This window comes from Nothobranchius furzeri, chromosome 18 (genome assembly GCF_043380555.1).
Source record: "Nothobranchius furzeri strain GRZ-AD chromosome 18, NfurGRZ-RIMD1, whole genome shotgun sequence".
NCBI classification, from domain to species: Eukaryota; Metazoa; Chordata; class Actinopteri; order Cyprinodontiformes; family Nothobranchiidae; genus Nothobranchius; species Nothobranchius furzeri.
In genome coordinates this window covers 23,130,597-23,153,263 of record NC_091758.1, presented here as the reverse complement: position 1 = coordinate 23,153,263, position 22,667 = coordinate 23,130,597, and the positions used below count along the sequence as shown (strand labels likewise).

Here is a 22,667-nt window from a genome sequence, read left to right as displayed (position 1 = left end):
TTCCAATCAGAATGACGAATGAGCGTTGAAGAGGTTTGTTCGTTTCCTGGCTGCTGATGGATTGGCAGTGTGTGTGTCAGTGAGTATCGATCGAGGAGGCCTGTGGTGTGTTTGATAATGTGTTTGGGAACCCATGGTGTATATTTATCAATACGTACATTGATTGAGGAGACGTTAAATCGCATCTGGGATGATTCAAGAAATGTGCTCGTTTGGGTGAATTTTAAAGAATGTTTGTAGATGGTGTGAGAACTTATAATCATCTCAATGATATAAGGTCACTGCAACTGTTACACAGAGATTTCATCCCTGTGGGATGAGCGTGTGCAGCTATAGCTAACATTTGTACACCAGGAATCGATCGAATGTCACTTGGCAACAAACCCATGGGGAATAATTGCTCAAATTTTTTTTTAGCTTACTTTAGATAGCTGATTTGGTGGTCCAGCTGCAAATCAAAAGATCACTCACAGGAGCAGAAAGCATGTTTTATTCATTAGCTGCAGTAAAAAAGGCTCCTAATAGATGCTAATGCTTCTCTGAACTGTAAAGATTGTTGGTGGTAAAAGCCTTTCTCTTGCAGGTGACATCTGAAGTGGAAAAAGCTTAAGTTTTCAACATCTATGTAATTTTTGAATGCAACTAAATGTACACAAGACCAATACGGAGCTAATGATCTGACCGAAACAAAGAAATTAGCTGATGAGATCAATCTGTGGACAGACTTACGGAAGCTGCTGGACCGGCGAACGCCAAACTCAGCAACATCAGCAAAGGGATGAGCTCATCTCCCGTCTCCACGTAGGGCATGGAGAGGTCGCGGTCATAGCAACGGAAGCCCACCATTGCTGGGGACAAGACGTCTGTCAACTCCAGGAAGTACAGGGACACCAAGGAGGACAGGACGATGGGGAGCTAGAGAGGTACGTGCAGACAGATCAATTTAAATTCCCAACGCATCAGCAAGTCCAAGAGCAAAGCAAAAGGTCACTAGAGTTTCATTTTTGCTTGGACAGGAAATGTTCATTAAGTTAAAACATTCCTCTTTTCTCTGTAGAACATTTCATTTATACACACAAACATAGAAACGTCAGTTTCTGTGTAACAAAACTCAGATTTAATGGCTGATATCAGGCTCTGATTCCTCAGATGTATCCATACCTCTACAAAATAAAAGCATGGCAGCAGTGTCATGCTGTCTTTTGGTGGTTTCTTCTTGGCTTTAGTTTTAGGAGACGCCATCTTGGGATGGGGCCAGTCACAGCCTGTTAAAAGCAAAACAAGCATCAAGTTACAGTCTTCAGTCTGTGTTTTGTTGTTTTTGATGTAAGAAATAAGTTTTCAAAGAGCTGACGAGCTTGACATGGGACATAAAACTGTTCTCTCAGGAAGGTGACTTTGCATTGTGAGCTTTCTAATTTTAATGACGCGTGGTGAGGCTGAGCAGAAATCTAAAAAGATTTGACATAAAGACCTAATTATCTGCAAAGTACATAAAAAACATAGAGTAGTGGATAGTGGGACACAAGGAGTTCCAGTGTGTCTAAACAGAGCATAAAAACTTCCAAAAGATAGAATTTTTCCCCTCCTCCCAGTGAGCTGTTAGCAGCATCTCTAATTGAGAAGCTGCTGAACTTGTTTCTCCTCTGCTGACACCGTCTGAAACACCGAACCACGTCTATGTAGGTTCATACCCTTGAAGGCATCTAATTTGGATGGGCATTTAAAATATCCTCTTCACACGTTAGTAGACACCTGCAGAGGTGTTGCCCTCGTTAACCTTTAGGTAAACAGAAGGCCTCAGAAAGAGGTAAGACCCAAAGGCAACCAATGGAAAGTTAGACAGAGTTAAACATTCACATTTCTCCCTACAGCTCCATCTTTCTATCCACACCATCCTGTTCTGCTTTCCTTTTTAATGCAGTTCTTATCATTGCTACCTCACCCATGGCTCCTTGTCCCATTTGACATAGTTCTCTCTCTCATTTATCTACATCTGCCCCCTCTTCCTACCGGGCTCGTTTCTTGTTGCCAACCCTTCTGTGTTGACCTCCTTCCTCTCACAGTGTTAGTTTCCTTTTTTGTTTCTTTGTTTTTCTGGCAACATTAACAATTTCCATACGTCGGCCTTCTTTTAATGGGTAGGATGAATAAATATACAATATTATACTAGAGTTTTAGACAGGTGAAAATGTTTATACATACTTTAAGGAGTCCTCAGGAAAAAGTTAGCATTAGTAGAAGGCTGTTAATTCGTGATTAAAACTTTTTCTGCCACAGTACACACATTGAAGGTGTACATGCATAGATACATTTAAAGGTGCATTATGTAGAAACGAAGTAAAATGAAGTACAATTGACATCCTGAGGTAAAATTTGGTTACTGCAACCACTTTAAACAACTCTGGAGCTTTTTGCCAGTTGTCGTCAGATTAAAAATTGTTGGCGCTGCAGTATTAGCTCGCAGGAGTCACAACAACCTTACACTCACTGATGATAAATAATAGTTACGTCCCTCTTTCCTTTGTTTTGAAAGGAGAAAAACTGACAATCCCCGCAGCCTGCTGGATATGAAGTATGTTTCAGTAGAACCTTCCTTCCAAAGTGACTGAAACATTAGACTATTTTGGGATTTTCTCACTGTAAAATTATCACTATTTTCTTACATATTGCACCTTTAAAATAAGATGTATATGAAATAAGAATGTTTGTGACTTTCTATGTTATTTTCTAACACATATAGATGCCAGCTAATCAGTTTAAATTTTCTAATTGGTCAATCAGTCACAAAAACTAAACATGGACAGACACTGCTGCTATAAAAGCAGCAAAGAGCTGCTACAGAAGCATGGGTGTCCAAGCAGGGAGTCAGTGAGCACTTTTAGAAATAGAACCAATAAAAAAAAGAGTTATAATTGGACAATTTGCCCTGGAACTTGAGGGATTCATAAATTAAAATAATGGAGGCCATGTGTTGCCTTCATTCTTCCAACTTAAGTTACTTTAACATTTAAAACAAAACTGCATGGGTTCAGCCACCAGAAGAGGCAGAGGTCTGTGTCTTTTGGATGGGCACCCAAAATTGAAGCATGTTTGTAAAACAGAATGAGACCTAATTTTAACAATATGTATTTTATTTTGGCAAATTCTGTAGATTTTGATCCCAAAATTGATAGCTCTTCTCTAATTGTGACCGGATTCTCTTTTAGCTTTACATAAAATATTGTTTTTTGTAGGATAACATTGATTCATATGATTAACCAGTTATAACAAATAGGTATTAACGACTGTCATTTTTATAAATAAGTCGATGCAGTTGTTTACTAAAATGGAACAGGATGAGAAAAAAACAAACTCTGCTATCAAGGAGAAGTGAGGAAAGACAGTCTAGCTGCCATAGCTAAAACATTGAGGCTCAAGGGTCAGCAAGGTCTCTCATGGGCAGTTTTCAAAGCAGACAGATTCAAAAAATGTTTTGCTCAAATCCTTTTGAAGATAGAAACAGGTGATGCTGAGGACAGTGGCCATGGTGCTGCTTGATTGTGAGAACATAATAATCATGATTACGCATTCAGCTGAGGACCACACAGCATTTATTGATCCTCTTCAGGTGAAAACACACGAGGAATGCTGCAGTGCATCCATCCATCCATCCATCTTCTTCTGCTTATCCAGAGTCGGGTCACGGGGGCAGCAGCCTAAGTCGAGAGGCCTAGACTTCCTCTCACCAGCCACTTGGACCAGCACTTCTGGGGGAATCCCAAGGAGCTCCCTGGCCAGGTGGGGGACATAGTCCCTCCAACATGTCCTGGGTCTACCTTTAGGCCTTCTTCCTGTTAGACGTGCCCAGAAAACTTCACCAAGGAGGCGTCCAGGAGGCATCCTAACCAGATGCCCGAGCCACCTCAACTGGCTCCCCTCGATGCAGAGGATGCAATGCAGCTTATCATAATAAAAGAGTCTAGTAACACTACTAACACTACATTGCTACTATGGTCTGTAACCAGTGTTCTTCATCCATATCTTATATAACTGTAAATTCTGAACATATTTGATCACCAGTAGACTTTGACTTAAAACAACAATGTTGTAATAGAATATTTCTGATTATCCATCCATCCATTATTGATACCCACTTTTCCTTGCAGGGTCAAGGTGGGGTGGTGCCTATCCCCAGCTGTCATTGGGCAAACCACAGTCCCAAGGCAACACACAGACACACGGGACAAACAGCCATGCACAAACGCACTCCCACCTAAGGACAATTTAGAGTTTAACTAACCTAACAGTTATATTTGTGGGCTGTGTGAAGATACTGAAGTACCGAGGAGAGAACCCTCACATGCACCGGGAGAAAATTAAAACTGCAAGCAGAAGGACCTCTGTTTGGGATTTGAACACAGGACCTTCTTGCTCAAAGGCAACAGTGCAACAAACTGCCACTGTGCAGCGTTTTCTGATTATACAAAGCCAAAAATATTCCAAGTTCACTCTTTAAGGAGACTGAAGTATTTAAATTATGTGAGCAGATAGCAGATCTGAGCTGCTAAGTGCTGATTAAAACTTAAAAACTTGATTAAAAATATTTTAGGAGTGCTCATGCTTGAAAAAAAAACTGCATAAAAAAGATCACCAAACGCCATGCCAAAGGGCATTGATGTGAGGGGTCACAGCTGGAAATGATGGAGGCATTTTTACAGGTGAACCTCAAAAAATTACAATATGGTGCAAAAGTCCATTGATTTCAATAATTCTGCTTAGACTGAGAGACCATTTAAAGGCTCAGGAACTCTTTGCAGGTGTTTTGGATTCATTATCTGATAAGAGTGAGACACTGAGTCAGGGGCGACGTTAGGCCCGGCTACTTGGGCTCAAGCCCCGAATGTTTTATGAAAAGCCCCGGATCTAAATCGTAGAAGTAACATGCAGTACCAAAGTCCAACAGAGAGGGAGCAGCTGGCAGTAGTTTGTATACAGCCTGCCTGAGTCTCCACCACTGAAGAAGAAGCCCTTCAGCAGCCGGCTTCTTCTGCAGTCTCTGCCTGAAACGCATGAGTGAAGATGGACATAAGGACGTTTTTTAGACCAAAAGTACAACGACAGAACCCCAGCTTTGATGAGACTGGTGTTGACTCAGGTTTGTGAGTCTTATTTGAAAATATTTGTTGTGCTGCTGGTTTGCCTAAAGTTAGCTTATCAGGTAAAGTTGTCGGAGAAAGAATATATTTACTATCATCTCACACTAAACACTAACAGGAACAATACTCTGCCCTGAATATGCTTAATCTGTAGCTTCAGATTAAAAATTACGTGGTACAAGACAAATGTATATGAGGTTGACTAGTGCATGTCACGTGTGTGTGCGTGCGCGCAAGTGCATGTGTGTGTGTGTGCGCGCATGTGTGTGTGTGTTAAGCCCCGGATGTTCTTCAGTCCTAAATCCGCCCCTGCTTTGAGTCTAGAAAACTGAACTTTTAGACAAAATTTTAGTTGTCTGAGATTTTGAATTTGGGGTTTTCATAAGCTGTAAGCCGTAATAATCACAGTTACATCAAAGAACGGATTCAAGTATCTGGCTTTGCAGGTTAGTCTCTGTCATATATTAGTTTTGCCTTTTAAGCAGAATTACTGAAATGAACTTTTGTACAATTTTCAATTTTTTTTGTTTCACCTGTATGTCTGCTAGATGGTGTCAGTGTGTTTTGCCCTTGTTTTACTACATTCACTTGCCTTTATTTTAAAACATCACAGCACATAGGTTGAGCTTTCAGAAGGGTGTGCACCATTCAAAAGCCACAACAAAAAACTGCATATTTGCTAAACTTAATAACCTTAATTTGGGATTGTTTTTACCCTAAACCAAAAACTTTAATACCGTCTGATAAAGTGCACAGTCCTAGTTGTTGACTAAGGAATATTGGTGAAACAGGTTAAGGGCATGTCTTGTTAGAACGAGTCTTTATGAAAGAATAGTGGTCAAAACGACAAAGCTCCACATGGAATCAAGGCCAAACAAGTTAAACATGCTCAAACATCTAAGAACTTGAGTGCAGATAATGGTACTAGATGCTCTGGACTAATGAAGGAAAAATATAAAGTATTTGCAGATATTTATTCATTAACAAAGATGTGCCAGATTGGACTTAAAGGGCCTGTATGATGCTATTATACACCTTTCAGAGCAGCGGTAGGCACAATGTATGATAAAATATTACTGTTGGTGCTGTTGAGACATCACGATGATGCAACCATGGCCCCATCCAGGCCTTTAACCACGGAGTAGACCAGCAAAGGGTTTGCATCTGAGACAGGAAAATGCATGCATGCGTGAAGCCAAAAATCACTTTGGGGGTAGTTTTCCTGAAGAAATAAAAATTTAACATGGTCAAACGCACAAAAAAGTGGATTTAGCATGATATATGACCGTTAAATTCATCAAGCAGCAAGTCTCAAACAGCAAGCCTCAAACTCACAACCTAACTTTCTTCAGAAGAAGTCGCGGGATCCCCGTGGAGAGCTCTGATCTCTAAAAGTTTCTTTCATTAAACGAATAAACAGAATGGTTTAGCAAGCTCACATCCACAAACAAATCTGCAGTTAGTTCTACGAGGTGTTAAAACGATCCCTCAATAAATTGTGTAGAAAATGTGAAATTTTGACTAAATATTTTCTTGATTCAGACCAAGGTTAAATAGTAAAAAAGGACTTTATTCATATCTTTCCAAAGCTATAAAGCATCTTCAACACGTCCTCTGTTATGCTGAACGTCCTTGCACCCCTCTATTTTATCTTTTACTCGAGTTGTTTTGTTCGGTTATTTCAGAATTCTTATCTGTCAAAAAACCCAATATTTTTGTTTTCCTTTATCAAACAATCTCTTTCTTGTTTTATTTTTTCCTCCACCTCCCTCAGAATCTCACCTTTTGTTTGCCACTACTATTTTATATCTGTCTCTGTCTCAGCAAGATAAGAGGGCCTGACCCTGCGGCGGTGTGAGGCAGAGAATCAAAGACTTCCACCGTCTCATTTCCATGACCCCTAGAAATGTGCTGGAGAGAAGAGGACATGAGAGGGGAAGAGTAGGCCTAAGATAAGCACAGATCAAAGAGAAGTATAATTAAAAGACATGAAACTCAAAATCATGTGTGCGCGTGTGTTTGTGGGTCTGGCGGAGGGGCGAGTAATGGGGGAGAAGGCTGGGAATCACAATGGGACTGAAGGATTCCAGTTTGGCTGAAAGCGGCTTAGGAAGACGCCGAGTCCTGTGTCTCACTCTCACATCCGCTTGGTCTCAGTGACCTACTCCGGTCAGCATTTAAACCTCACCACAACTAGACACACAGAATGAGCTCAGGCTGGAGGAAAGGGGGTCGTTTATCTATCACAGCAGCGTTTGTCCTCTGGGAGGCATCACATGAGAAAGTGGCTGCAGTCTGTGGAGTCTCAGCTGCTACTGTACAGTTGTGCTTGGAAACATCATGAAAGTGTCTATGTTCCAAGTGTGCTTTGTGTGTGTGTGTGTGTGTGTGTGTGTGTGTGTGTGTGTGTGTGTGTGTGTGTGTGTGTGTGTGTGTGCGTGCGTGTGTGTGTGTGTGTGTGTGTGTGTGTGTGTACATACTACATACTGAGGACCATTTTGACCATTTTCCATACAAAATGAGGACATTTTTCAAAGTGAGGACATTTTTTTTGGTCCTCACTTTCTTTAGAAGCTTACCAGTTGATATAAGAGGTATGGTGTGAATAGATAAGTTTAGGAATAGATCAGCATTGGTCATTGTTAGGGTTAGGGTATGGTTTAGACATAATGGAGTAACAAAAATGAATGGAAGTCAATGGATGGTCCCCACTATGACTGAAAGACAGATATGTGTGTGTGTGTGTGTGTCTAGTAAGAAGAATAAATAAAACAACACAAGGATTTGACCACAAAACAGATAAAAAAAGAGTTGCTTATTTCAGGATGTATGAAAATGTAATTCTAAAATGGCTACTATTTTGTAATTGACACCCATATTTCTACAGTTTTAGAAACTCTACCAGGTTTAAACTTTTCTCAAAACCTGCTCAGTGAAATATTTTATATGGATCTGAATTAAAAAAATGAAACAATAAAATTATATTTTATAAAGCGCCACTAAAGATAAAAATCATGAGGTGCTCCACAAGAACAGAAAATTTAAAATATAAAAAAAGATTTACAAAAAAAAGATTGAAAATTATGGTTAAAATGAGAAACCATTTTGATAAAAAAAATGTAAGGAAAGGAAAAGAGAAAATGGGTAGGAAAGAGGAAAATCAGTGTATCCTAGGAAAGGCAGAATAAAACAGAATAAAGAGAGGGTGGTGAAGAAGGTCACACCAAAGCCAGCTTGAACAGGTGAGTCTTCAGCTGCTTTTTGAAGGAGACCACTGAGTCCACTGATCTCAGGCTCAGGGGGAGAGAGTTCCAGAGTCTGGGGGCCACAGCAGCAAATGATCTGTCACCTTTGGTCTTTAGCCTGGTGCTGCACAACCAGTAGGCTTTGATCACTGGACCTCAGAGACCTGCTGGGGGTGTAGGGACTAAGAAGATCACCAATGTAAGATGGTGCTTGTCCATGTAAGGCCCTATAGACCAGAACCAGGATCTTGAAATGAACCCTGAAGTTGACTGGCAGCCAGTGAAGCTGGAGGAGAAGCGGGGTGATGTGGGTGTGTTTGGAGGACTTGGTCAGAAGCTGAGCACAGGCATTCTGAACCACCTGTAGACGGTTCAGGGAGGTTCTGCTCAGACACGTGAAAAGAGAGTTACAGTAGTCTAAGCGTGAGGAGATGAAGGTGTAGAGAACTGTCTCAAGTTCAGAGCAGGACAGAATGGGACTCAGCTTAGCAATGTTCCTGAGATGGAAGAAGGAAGAGCAACAAGAGAACTGACATGAGAATCCAGGGTGAGAACTGGGTCAAAGGTCATGCCAAGACCTGAATTGTGTGTACTGAAACTCTAATTTCCCTCTGGGATTAATAAAGTATTGATTGATTAATTAATTGATTGATTGATTGATTGATTGATTGGTTGATTGATTGATTGATTGATTGATTGATTGATTGATTGATTGATTGATTGATTGATTGATAAGATTCCTGACAAAGGGTTTGGTGTAAGAAGCAAGCTGACCAAGAGAGTCTCTGACTTTGGGAACCAGCTTGTATGGGGATTTGCTAATTTTCCATTGTCAACATTTACTTGTTGACGTAAATAACCAGGGTTTTAGGTTTCGTATTGTCACTGCCCAGGACAAAAACGCTCTGACATCACGTGTGACACTGACTTGCTTATTTTACTAGTACAATTACCACTTATGTGAAGGACAACATTAAAGAAAGTCTTGCCCTCCTCCGAGTTATTGTATGCTTAAGAAATATTTTTTGGCAAAGACAGATGATTTGGGGAACTACAGCCTACATGTTTGGCATGCCCATGAATTATCATCACAAGGCACTGGATGTTCTGTTTTAGCTGAAAATAAGGTTGCATGGACTGAAGTTATATTCCTAGATAGACGAGAGAGAATGTTTGGTTTCACAAAAATATGAAGATTTGTGTACACAGCCTCATTCGTGTGACAAATATGTACAGGAGGAAGAAGGAAGTAGCAAGTTCAAATGTAAACAATAGACAAAACAAGCAAGATGTCATTTTCCACCCTCCACTCCAACAAACTTCTACACCCTCATACTGAAGCTTTTTGTCCACAGAAAATGTCTAATGAGGCGTACATTCATACTAAACAACACAGCAAATTTATTGAATAAAGTGAATGAGATCTTTAAGTCAAGCCTTTGCAGCTGGAGTTAACCCTTCCTGCCTGAATGGGTCTTAACCAGGTTTGCACACACTGTAGCTGGTATTTTGGCCCATTCCTCCATGCAAATCTTCTCGAGAGCAGTAATGTTTTGGGGCTGTCGCCGAGCAACACTGGTGGAAGGAGGTTTTGGCTCAGAATCTCACGACACATGACCCCATTCATTCTTTCCTTAACACAGATCAGTCGTCCTGTCCCCTTAGCAGAAAAACAGCCCCAAAGCATGATGTTCCCACCCCCATGCTTCACAGTAGGTATGGTGTTCTTGGGATGCAACTCCGTATTCTTCTTCCTCCAAACACGAGTTGAGTTTATACCAAAAAGTTCTACTTTGGTTTCATCTGACCACATGACATTCTCCCAATCCTCTGCTGTATCATCCATGTGCTCTCTGGCAAACTTCAAACGGGCCTGGACATACACTGGCTTCAGCAGCGGAACACGTCTGGCACTGCAGGATTTGATTCCCTGCCGTTGTAGTGTGTTACTGATGGTGACCTTTGTTACTGTGGTCCCAGCTCTCTGCAGGCCATTCACCAGGTCCCCCCGTGTGGTTCTGGGATTCTTGCTCACCGTTCTCATGATCATTTTTACCCCACGGGATGAGATCTTGTGTGGAGCCCCAGATCGAGGGAGATTATCAGTGGTCTTGTATGTCTTCCATTTTACGATAATTGCTCCCACGGTTGATTTTTTCACACCAAGCTGCTTGCCTATTGTAGATTCACTCTTCCCAGTCTGGTGCAGGTATACAATTCTTTTCCTGGTGTCCTTCGAAAGCTCTTTGGTCTTGGCCATAGTGGAGTTTGGAGTCTGACTGTTTGAGGCTGTGGACAGGTGTCTTTTATACAGATAATGAGTTCAAACAGGTGCCATTAATACAGGTAACGAGTGGAGGACAGAGAAGCTTCTTAAAGAAGACGTTACAGGTCTGTGAGAGCCAGAGATTTTCCTTGTTTGAACTGACCAAATACTTATTTTCCACCCTGACTTACAAATACATTCTTTAAAAATCCTGCCATGTGAATTCATGGATTTTTTTTCACATTCTGTCTCTCACAGTTGAAGTGTACCTATGATGTTAATTACTGACCTCTGTCATCATAAGTGGGAGAACTTGCACAATCAGTGGCTGACTAAATACTTTTTTGCCCCACTGTAATTCTTCAAATGGCTGATATCATTATTCAACCAATCAATGCTAACAAAAAATAGTTATAAGTCATTTAATTTTACAGATAATTAGCTGCAGTTTCACTTATTAATTGCTGATAGTTATCCCATTAGTATATTCCTAAAGGACTTTGTGAGGTTTTTCCACAATGTTATTTTTAAGATTTGACCAAAACAGGTGTAAGCCAATCATTTTTAAAGTAAGATGATCCTAGTTAATAAATCTGGAATTAAAGCAGTGAGAGAGTTTTCTATGTATTTCTTTCTTTTTCATGGATTCTTCAACAGATCTTGCAGAAGGGCGGAAAAAACGGAACACCAATCAAAGGAGAACTAACCAAGTGCTGCTGTTGTGATGAGGTCAGGTGTGATGAGGTCAGGTATTCTGTTAAGGTGTTACAACACATCGTTTCGGTCCACTCTTGAAATGTTTTATTGCAAATCAGTAGAGAGTTGTTCTCGGTGATCACCTGCTTTTTGCTGAAACGTTTATATCCTTTGGAGATGACTGTGCTCCCATATTCATGGCTCAGAGAGCCACTGATTAGTTTGATGGATATGAAAATGGCATCAGCCACTTGCTATGGCCAGACAAAAGTCGGACCTAAGGGAGACATACCATACTGCCTGATTGGGTAACATCAATGAAATGAATAACTTCTCGTCTCGTCTCGTCTTCCTCCGCTTATCCGGGTCCGGGTCGCGGGGGCAGCATCCCAATTAGGGAGCTCCAGGCCGTCCTTTCCCCGGCCTTGTCCACCAGCTCCTCCGGCAGGACCCCAAGGCGTTCCCGGACCAGATTGGAGATGTAACCTCTCCAACGTGTCCTGGGTCGACCCGGGGGCCTTCTGCCGGCAGGACATGCCCGAAACACCTCCCCGGGGAGGCGTCCAGGAGGCATCCTGACCAGATGCCCAAACCACCTCAACTGACTCCTTTCGATCCGCAGGAGCAGCGGTTCTACTCCGAGTCCCTCCCGAATGTCCGAGCTCCTCACCCTATCTCTAAGACTGAGCCCGGCCACCCTACGGAGGAAACTCATTTCGGCCGCTTGTATCCGCGATCTCGTTCTTTCGGTCATTACCCAAAGCTCATGACCATAGGTGAGGATTGGGACGTAGATCGACCGGTAAATCGAGAGCCTGGCTTTCTGGCTCAGCTCCCTCTTCCCCACGACAGATCGGCTCAGCGTCCGCATCACTGCAGACGCCAAACCAATCCGCCTGTCGATCTCCCGATCCCTCCTACCCTCACTCGTGAACAAGACCCCGAGATACTTAAACTCCTCCACTTGAGGTAGGACCTCTCCCCCGACCCGGAGGTGGCAAGCCACCCTTTTCCGGTCGAGAACCATGGTCTCAGATTTGGAGGTGCTGATCCTCATCCCAGCCGCTTCACATTCGGCCGCGAACCTACCCAGCAAGAGCTGAAGGTCAGAGCTGGATGAAGCTAGGAGGACCACATCATCCGCAAAAAGCAGAGACGAGATTCTCCTGCCACCAAACTCGACACACTCCACACCACGGCTGCGCCTAGAAATTCTGTCCAAAAAAGTGATGAACAGAACCGGTGACAAAGGGCAGCCCTGGCGGAGTCCAACCCTCACTGGGAACAGGTCCGACTTACTACCGGCTATGCGGACCAAACTCACGCTCCTCTGGTAAAGGGACTGAATGGCCCTTAACAGAAAGCCACCCACTTTGGGAGGAAAAATGAGAGTGGTACATTTAAGTCCATGGGACCAAATGCACTCTTGTTCAGAGTATTTTCTACTCTATTTGAGTCAAATGTACTCAGCTTGAGTAAAATTAACTGAAGATTTTAGGGCATTGAAAAATAAATGTCAGGACACATGGAGGTTGCTTAAAGTGAGGGTCAAGGCCTGGGCGGGGACGTATTTCATCCACACTTCCTGTTAGGAAAACGCTTCTGAAAGAGGCGTCTCCTGGCGGACCGAGAGAACGGCACTGAGGCAGTGGTAGACCGCACCCCCCTCAACCCCCCGCGTGTGCTGTCGGAGTTTCTCAATCTAAAAACTAGCTGTTAACGAGCGCGTGCGCACTCACACGTGCACGCACTCACGCACGCACACAAGACTTACCCCTCAGGAGAAAAGCAAACACAGATTCTGCAGCATTCTGGAGGATTTCCTGTTAACTACAATCATTAGATGAAAAGGGGAGGAGGGCATTTTTTTCAAGGAGGCGAGCGGCTCAGAGAGCCAGCGTGTCATATTGGCAGGTGAGTGGCTGAGCCAGGTGGAGGTGCGGCTGCCTCACCTGGAGACCAGTGCGGTGCAGCCACGTAGTACTTTGCTGACAATGTCACGTTTTTCAGCTTAGCCATCAGCCACAGCTGGTTCTACATGAACGTGGAGCAGAGTTTTTAACCTGAAGATGGAGACATAATTATGGTTTGGGGCTGAAATATTAAAGTTAAAGTAAGTTGCACTTAACTGCCACAGTAATGATTACACATGTGTACAGCACCATTAGACACTCATCTATACAGGTTATCAGCAAAAAAAAAGTTCATTTAGGCGTTATTTGCTCTTTAAGTGGCCGAGGACCTTATTAAGAGATTTATCTCTGTTTGTTTGAAAATGTCAGCATGTTAGTTCCATTATTAATGTGCTTTCTACTTATTATCTCAATTGATTTGGTCTGAGACAATACACAACAGAAATAAAGCATCTTTGATCATTTCTTGCAGTTTCTAAAGTATTAGTCTAACTGTTAAATTTGCTAACATAATTGAGTAAAATAATGAAATTCAGATTAACGTGTAAATCAGAAGGGATTTATTTGGACATTTTGCAAGGAATGTTTTTTAAACAGACCTATCAGTTACAAGAATTGTACCAGACTTGCTTTTTGTTTTTGTATCAGTAAACACATTGTTTTCCAGTTAAAACAAAAAACAAAACAAGTCCTTTAATTTCTCAAGACAACTAATGCGGTGATTCCATTAATACTAAAAACAAAAAACAAAACAAGTCCTTTAATTTCTCAAGACAACTAATGCGGTGATTCCATTAATACATACTCAGCGTGACTCGAATCGATTCGGTCTGGTTGGACAGCATTTAATTTAGAAACAGGTACCAGGTTAATTTTCCGGTACCTGGTTCAATGTGGTTCCAAGCAAAGCCGAAAATGCGACATCAGCAACCATCTGTCACTGATTGGCTAGGGGGTGGAGTCACTGGATTCTCCTGTCAACCTAAACATGTATACTTTTGTAGAAGAAAACTGAACTCACACATACCACCCCCTACATGTCACCCCTCTGTTCATTAAGCTTCATTGGCTACCGCTAGCTGCATTCATCAAATTCAAATGACTAGCGCTAGCATACAAAGTCCTGGATGGTACAGCTCCCATCTACTAGATCCCTCTTGCGAAGACTTACGTCACGGCCCGGCCGCTCCGATCGTCGAAGGATCGTTGGCTAGCAGTGCCTACGCCACGCTCAGGACAATCCAGACTCTTTTCATGAGTCTGCACTACTAGCACTACTAGAACTGGGGCGTCCTTGTTGATTTTCCAGAAACTCCTGAAGACCCTGCTCTTCCGAGAGCATCTTCTAAACTAACACCCTCCCAGCACCCGTCCCCCACTCTGCACACTCCATGTTGGCTTCCCTCTATGATTGATTATGCTGCTTCATTGCCACCTAGGATTGACTGAATAGTGTTTTTTGTTAGCCTCGAGGGCAACCTGCTGGCTTGGTTATCACCTGTAAGTCGCTTTGGACAAAAGTGTCTGCTAAATACATAAATGTGCTTGAGGAGAACATATTGATAGTGTTTCCTCTTGGCTGTCTCAAGGATCTGTGAGGGGTAACTTGGGCAGTGCTTCCTCCCCATGTCTCACCCGTTGACTTCGGGAGATAGAAATCAACCCTCTGAGACCCCACTCAAGAGTTATTTGGAAAATGGATGAACATAAGTTTAGATGGTTTCAATGTAAAAGCATTGATCATTCCTGCCTTGTATTAATGCTTCAGGCCACTGCTGGTGCAATGGTGGTGATAGGGGATGTTCTTCGTCCTCTTTGGACCTCTTAGTACCACCTGAGTCTGGCACACTCTAGCTGAGTATTGTTGCAGACCACCACAGTGAACTCATGACTACTTCTAACAGGATAATGCACCATGTCACAAAGCTAAGATCACTTCTAACTGGTTTCTTAAACACGACGATGAGTTCACTGGACTCCAACATCCTCCACAGTCACCAGATCTAAACCCAAAAGCTTTGGGAAGTGGCGGATTCACATCACAGATGTAATCGACACAGCTGCAGCGACTGTGAGATGTAATAACGTCAATATGGACCAGAACTCTGATGAATCTTTCCTGTACCTTATTGAGTTTATGTTATTCATTTAGCTTATAATGCAGCCACTTGGGACAACATCTTGCAAAAGGAAACTTGTACATCTGAATCTGGGATCAAGCAGCAAACTTTGTGATTGACAGATGACCGATGTTTCACTGATGCCCTTTCAAAGTGTACAGAATAACTGTCCAGCTTCAGTACACTGAAGTTTCTTAGCCTTCTTTATTAGCTGTTTTGTTTTTACAACCGATATTGCATGGACACGTCAATAAAACTTTAATTTTGATGCAATAATCTGTTCCCATCAGTCATTCCTTTTTTACATCAAACAACGTTATTACCTGTAATAACCAATGTGATGACTACTGTCATTACTTACCTATTATTTCCCAGAATTTCAGTCATTCTCCTGATATAAAAGTTTATAAGCTGCTTTTTGCAAAGTCATGAAAACTGCAGGGCCCTGAATATTCAAAGAAATGGGTACAGTCTACTTAATTCACCTGCCTTTACAGTGGAGAGAAAAAAAGGCTCAGCCATCATGTTTTTTTCCCTGATGAGATGCAGAAATGTGAGCTGGCTGCATTTGGCATCTTATCCCAACATCCAGGTTTTTTATTTTAGTTTTTAGAATAATCAGCCAATATTAAAATCCCCACCACTGCAATCAGAATGAAAAAACAAAAGCAAATCACCAGAAATAGAAAACCATGTGCTGGTTGTTCCTCTCTCCCCTCAGCCGGCGTCAGGGAGGAGACCAGGCAGGTGGATGAGGGGGGGAGAGAAGACCGTCAGACGGCACTCACCTCTGTCCCGGGGGCTCCGCGAATTTACAGAGTCCCGTCGCCCCCTTCCCCCGCGGCGTGGTCGCGCGTGCTGTTCCAGTTTTGCGATGCGCGGTCCCTTTCCTTTTTTAATCCATCTCCGGCATCCTTCGAGTCGCCCCGGAATACAAAAATCCTCGTCAGTACTCCGAGAAGGAGCGATGGGAGCTAGGAGGGGTGAGAGATCTATCTATACAGGAGGAAGGATGGAGAGAGGAGAGAGGCAGTAGGGATGCTGATGGTGGAAAGTCCAATTTGCCGCACTTGCTGCTAACGCGCTCCGCTCCTATCTGCGTCCTGGCTCCGGATAAGTGAAAGATTCACGTGCGTCTACGCGGTTCCTCCCTCCCAGGTCCCAGCGTCTCCCTCCCACGTCCAACACAGAACGTGGATCCGTTTTAAATATTTTATTTCATTGTATTTTATATTAAAAGGCTGATTTCATCCGTGACTTGGTTTTCGGGTACACACACACACACACACACACACACACACACACACACACACAGAGAGAGAGAGGGGGGGGGAGTGGGAGTTGTGGTGTGTGAGCTCTGATGGGGGGAGGAGACAGTCTGGTCCACGCTGCCTTCCAGGGCCGCGAGGCGACCAAGACAAAGGGGGAGCTTTTTTTTAACGTGCGTACACACCTCATGTGCGCATGTCGATGCGATTGTGTTTATATGCGCACCACAAACCCCACGCATAGATGTGCGTAAAAACGAGTGGGCTGTGTGGAGATGTCTGCAGGCAAAAGGTTGGATTGGGTTGTTGAATTAAAAGAATAATCCTTCCCCCCTCTCTCTCTCTCAAAAAAAAAAAAAAGCAGGAGATTGTCATTTAATCTGCAATATCATCCAGGGAAGAGGTTTCTGTTGCCTTTGTTTGCACCAAGGGGTGTGGCAGGCGGATGACCAGAGTGGTGCATTTAGATCACCCCGGAATCCACCAGCACTTCAAACCCCAAATGATTCTGACTCACCCCGAGGTAATCAGCATAAAACAACTCAGCTGTGCTTCAGAAGATAAGAGATCTATATCTGTTCTCACAGTTATCAATTCTTAGGGATTAAAGCTGAGCTCACGTGTTTGACACCCTTTAGCTGTTTTCCTATGGCTGTGACACATTCAGGGACATCTGGAGTTTATGCATTAGTATCCAAGCTTGCAAAGGTGTGGGGTAGGAACTCGCCTGCTGACCAGTCTCCAACGGTATTCAGATATTTGCATACCCCCACCCCACATATCCTCTCTGTCTCAGTTGGCTCTGTGCTGTAAGAATGGGGGCGCCCCATTTATTGTTGATCTTGTCTCTAGTTGCCAGGGAGTCCTTCTGGTACTCACAGGGCACTCCCTTCCCTCCGATTCCCACCCCTCCTGATCCGCCTCTCATTCCCCCTGCGGTGCCTATCCTCCGTCTCAATGCACACACACACACACACACACACACACACACACACACACACACACACACACACACACACACACACACACACACACACACACACACACACACACACACACACACACACACACACACACACACACACACACAGATCCAGCTACCCCGCCAATAATACCCAAGGGTTGGTCACAGCTGGTAGGAGCTAATAAACTCATCACTCACTGTGTCGGGCTCCTATTTACCTACTAGACAAAGCACTTTATAGAGAGGAAAGGAGAGATGTAAGGTGGAGGTGGTTAGATGTTTTCCTCTGTTTGCCACTGAAGAACTATTCTCAGCATCGTGGGTTTTATTTCGTTATCAACACATTTTCAGAGATAGACACCCCCCACATTTAAATCTTCTTTGTTATGACATTCATACATGTCAGCGTTTTTTTGTCATCCACCCCAGTTGGACAGTAAATGATTTGCTGGAGGGTATGCTCATTGGGGATTCTTAAGTTTGATTAAAATTTGTCTTGACTGATTTTCACATATGTGACCCAGATACTCGTTTGAACCAAATACTGATTGCCAATGTGTGCCAACATGCATTAAGACACAAACGTGTGGCGCTTTGCATAATTGTCATAGATGTCTATAGAAACGCAGGTCGATAAATGCATCTGAAGAGCTGCCACATATGGTCAGTAGTAGATCCATAATGCCCTAAAAGTTATGCTGCAGGGTCTCAATAGAGCTTTATTACTAAGCACAAATACACAATTTCTTGAGTGTATTAAGAATTTGAAGGAAAAGCCAACACCTTTAATTATTATGTTCCTCAAACAACTCCTGAATCAGGCTTTCCTGCATGACAGGGTACATTTTTCTGATGGCAGAAAAATAAAAGAATAGACTTTTCTTCAAGGGATGTAGTTGGTTCTATGGTTAAAGGTTCCCAAGCCTATGAAACTTTCTGCAATGCAAAGAGACGTTTTCATCTACATGAAGGAAGACAATGGAATGCATCTGATCAGGCCATGCTTGCTTCAGATGATGTTGTCTAAAGGGCACTACACACAGGCCAGCACAAGGAGCCCGATTGTTCACTGTACCTGTATGCAGCAACTTCTGTGCCTTGCATCACTTATCTAACATTAGCCAATAAAACAATTCTAAAATTGAGTCAGAGGACACTGACCAAGTCCTACTTTCATCATCTTAGCCTTCAATGTGGCCATTTCTGCACCTTTCTGTCACGATCAGAACTCGGAAGACCCGTGATGACACCAAACACAGTAAAGTTCCTTAAAAAGTCTTTATTGGATGTGGCGTTACCAGAGGAGGGCGAGGCGGGAGACAGAGTCGGAGAGGAGAGGAGGCGTGAGTCAAAAACCAGAACGAGGCGAAGCAGGTAAATGGAGCAGGCTAGAGAAGGGGTCAAAGATAGGCGAGGGTCGAGATGGCAGGCAGAGTCCTAGGCAGGGGTCAGGTGTGGAAATGAGGTCCCGAGGCTGTGATCAGGCAAGGTGCAAGGCTGGAAAATCTACTGACAAAAGCGTTCAATAATCTGGCTCTGGTTGGAGAGCAGGCTGTGAGTTAAATAGCAGAGGGAGCAGGTGTGTGGGATGAGCTGATAACAGGAACAGGTGAGATGAATGAAGTTGATGAGGTGCAGGCTGAGGTTGCTGTGGAGACAGCAGAGGCAGAGGAGGGTGTAAGACTGGGAGTCATGACACTTTCTTCCTTTGGACCACTTTTAGGAAGCCCTTATCATGAGGTCTAAAACCATTCCATCAAATCTTTATTCGAATTGGAAAAGGCTAGAATGCTTTCTCCAGGTCAGGGATGAGGTCCTGCCTCAAGTGGAGGAGTTTTAGTATCTCGAGATCTTGTTTACAAGTGAGGGAACGATGGATCGTCAGATTCAAAGGTGGATTAGTGCTGCTTCTGCAGTGATGTGGGCGCTGTACCGGTCTGTCTTGGTGAAGAGAGATCTGAGCTGGAAGGTGAAGCTCTTGATTACCGGTCGATCTACGTTACTACCCTCAACTATGGTCACAAGCTTTGGGTAGTGGCCGAAAGAACAAGATCGCAGATACAAGCAGCAGAGTTTTCTCCACAGGGTGGCTGGGCTCTCCCTTAGAGATAGGGCGAGAAGCTCGGTCATCTGGGAGATGCTAGAGAGTAGACCCGCTGTTACTCCACATTGAGAGGAGCCAGACAGTTGAAGTGGCTTGAATGCCTCCTGGATGCCTCCCTGGTGAGGTTTTCCGGGCATGTCCAAACGGGAGGAGACCCAAAGATAGAACCAGGACACACTGGAGGGACTATGTTGCTCAACTAGCCTGAGAATGCCTTGGGATTACCCCAGGGAGAGCTGGCCCAAGTGTCTGGGGAGATGGAAATCTGGGCCTCTCTGCTCAGGCTGCTGCCCCTGCGACCCGATCCCGGATAAGAGGAAGAGAATGGATGGATGGACAGATCTGCATTCATGACGAAACTATGTCCAAAAATGTTATCCTGGTCAAAGGTGCTAGCAATCTTTGTTAGTTTACAGCAGGATTACTCAATTCTGGGCCTCAAGGGCTGGTGTCCAGCATGTTTTAGTGGTTTTCTTGGTCCAATACACTATTAATTGGTGGAATCACCTGTACAGCTGCTCATCATGCTCTGAAGAAGCCTGTTCATCACCTACTGATTGAAATCAGGTGTGTTGAAGCAGAGTTAAAACCAAAATGTGCTGAATACTGGCCCTCAATTCCCGGAATTGAACAACACTGGTTTACAGTCTTAACCTAGAGAGCAGAATGTCCACTATGAGTCCAATTTATCCCAAATACTGCCAGGCTCAAATGTAATTGATAATCAATACTTTTTTCTTTGAGCCACCTGTCAGCCAAAAATTCATCCATCCATCTCTCAAAACTCACTCATTTCAGCGATTGGATTCTGATTGATTTTTTACAACTCATCCAGTGTGTCCCTTTGAAGACACCTGCCAAAGATCTATTGTTGGTTTTATTGTAAGATGGATTATCCAATCATGAGCAAGAGCAGAGAACTCATGATTGATGGGTTTTTATCACTGTGTGAATATTTCCATTTCATACAGTCTGGTTGATGTACCGGCTCATCAGCATGCCACTCTCTTCACGATGTCCTCCTACAATAATTTGTCATTTGTAGTTGTGTTCTCACAAACCAGTAACAGCTTGAACTACTCAAAGATCCAAACGTTCTCAGCTGGGGTTTCTTACAGCAGGAAAGGATGGTGAAGGTTGTGTTTTTCAGTTACACTTTCAATTAAAGCATAGTCATGGCATTGATGCACCATCCTCTTGTTTGCTCTTAATATCAGACATTTTAAGTTCTTTTGGGCTATTCCAAACCACAAACCCACAGGTAAAGCACACTTTCTCTTCAAACGTGCTGATTCCAGTGAACAAACATTTTAATGATGGGTGTTGGCTTTTTTCATTCATCCAATCATGCATCCAGTTTGCACATCCAAACTCAAGCTTTGGTAGTGAAATAATGTCTTTGAACTCTAACAGTTTCACTGTTTTCCTTTTACAGCTTCAAACACACACCAACTTGGATGAATGAGTGACATGTAGGCCCGAAGCAGCATTTCCACTTGAAGTCCTTGAAGGTATGATGCTTTGTTTGATGGTAATCCTTAAGATCCATAGATCCAACATATCATATTTTTCCTTAGGTCCACAGGTGTGGATTTTTACTTTGTGTAGTGGCGTTTCCTTGTTCGTCTAACCAATTTCCTTTCATTTTTAAATCCTTAAGCCACTGCTGCACTGAAGTGCCACTTTGTACGCAGGCAAAATAAGTCAAATGCCCAAAAGATCTTAAACGTTGATTTTTAAGCGTTTATTCATCTAACTTGTCAAGTATGATTCACATCTCCATTTCCTGCTGCTTCTCCTGCTCTGGTAAAAAAAAAAAAAACAACAACAACCATAGGCCCACCCCAGTGCATGCTGGTCCAACACCAGTCCTATATTTATAGAAAACAAACACCTCTGTTCTTCCGGGCTGATTCTCACTGGCAAAACAAGCAGAAATAAAGTTATAATTAACCAACAACTAAACCTTATAAATAACCCAACAATTGTAAGTAACCAAAATAGCTCCAACAATGTTTACAATGCAAAGTCACAATCTGTTGGTAACACGACCAAGCTGGCTGTGCCCATCTTTTATTGGTGGATTCAAGTGACATCATGTGGTTAAAAAGAAGCATTACATGAGAGGAGCCATAAACTCCTTACAGACAGCAGATAGCAACTAGACACACTATAGATAGTATTGGACTCTGCTCATAGTTTCATTATGAATTTTTGCTGTTGTGTCAAAAATCTGTAGTTAGTCTACTTTTTAAATATACAATTCTAGTACCAGATTGGAACTCGTTTGCATAGAAAAATTGCTTAAATTATTTTTGTCATAGATTCAACAAATTATTATTGGTATTGGAAACATCCCTAAGAGGTCCAGGTGCATTTCAACATGGCAGCATCTCATGGTTACATCAATGAATCTCCTATTCCACCTCGTCCCAAAGCTTCTGAACTCCACAGAGAAATTGTGACTGTGGAGGACGTTCTCCTTTGACCTCAACAAGACATTCCATTCACAAAACTGTCAGTCACCGGATTTACAGATTATTCTCTATAAACATTAGGGATGGTTGTGGGTGAAAATCCCAGCAGATCAACAGCTTCTAAACTACTCAGGCCAGGCTGTCTAGCATCACCAACTATGCAATATTCAAAGTCATTCAAATCCTCTTTTGTCTCCATAATTCTACCTTCAACACATCTAGATGTCTAAATGCCATGTGATTAGCTGATGAGTTATTTGTCTTATTATGCAGTATCACAAAAATACCGAATAAAGTGCAAAGTTTTTTTAAACATATGCAGTCAAACACCAAATAAATAAAGCAACATTTAATTTGCTTCAAAGGACTAGATCTCAAAATCCCTAAATGCATCGATAAAACCTGCACCTTGGATTCTGTGGGATAATCAGCTGAATGATGAAAGAAAGAAAATGATCTTTTATATAGCTCCTCTC

At 42.8% G+C, this 22,667-nt stretch overlaps 1 protein-coding gene across 1 annotated transcript in view; it reads right to left on the bottom strand.

The window, feature by feature from the left end:
- Positions 1–16,697, bottom strand: part of plppr3a (phospholipid phosphatase related 3a) — a 35,206-nt gene extending 18,509 nt beyond the window's left edge. The window contains exons 1-3 of the mRNA XM_054742171.2: positions 16,167–16,697; positions 1,162–1,265; positions 730–915 (exon numbers count right to left, since the gene is read on the bottom strand). Of these exons, the coding sequence (XP_054598146.2) occupies positions 730–915; positions 1,162–1,242 (267 nt within the window). The 5' untranslated portion in view covers positions 1,243–1,265; positions 16,167–16,697. The remainder of the gene's footprint in view (positions 1–729; positions 916–1,161; positions 1,266–16,166) is intronic.
- Between the last annotated feature and the right edge of the window lie 5,970 nt (positions 16,698–22,667).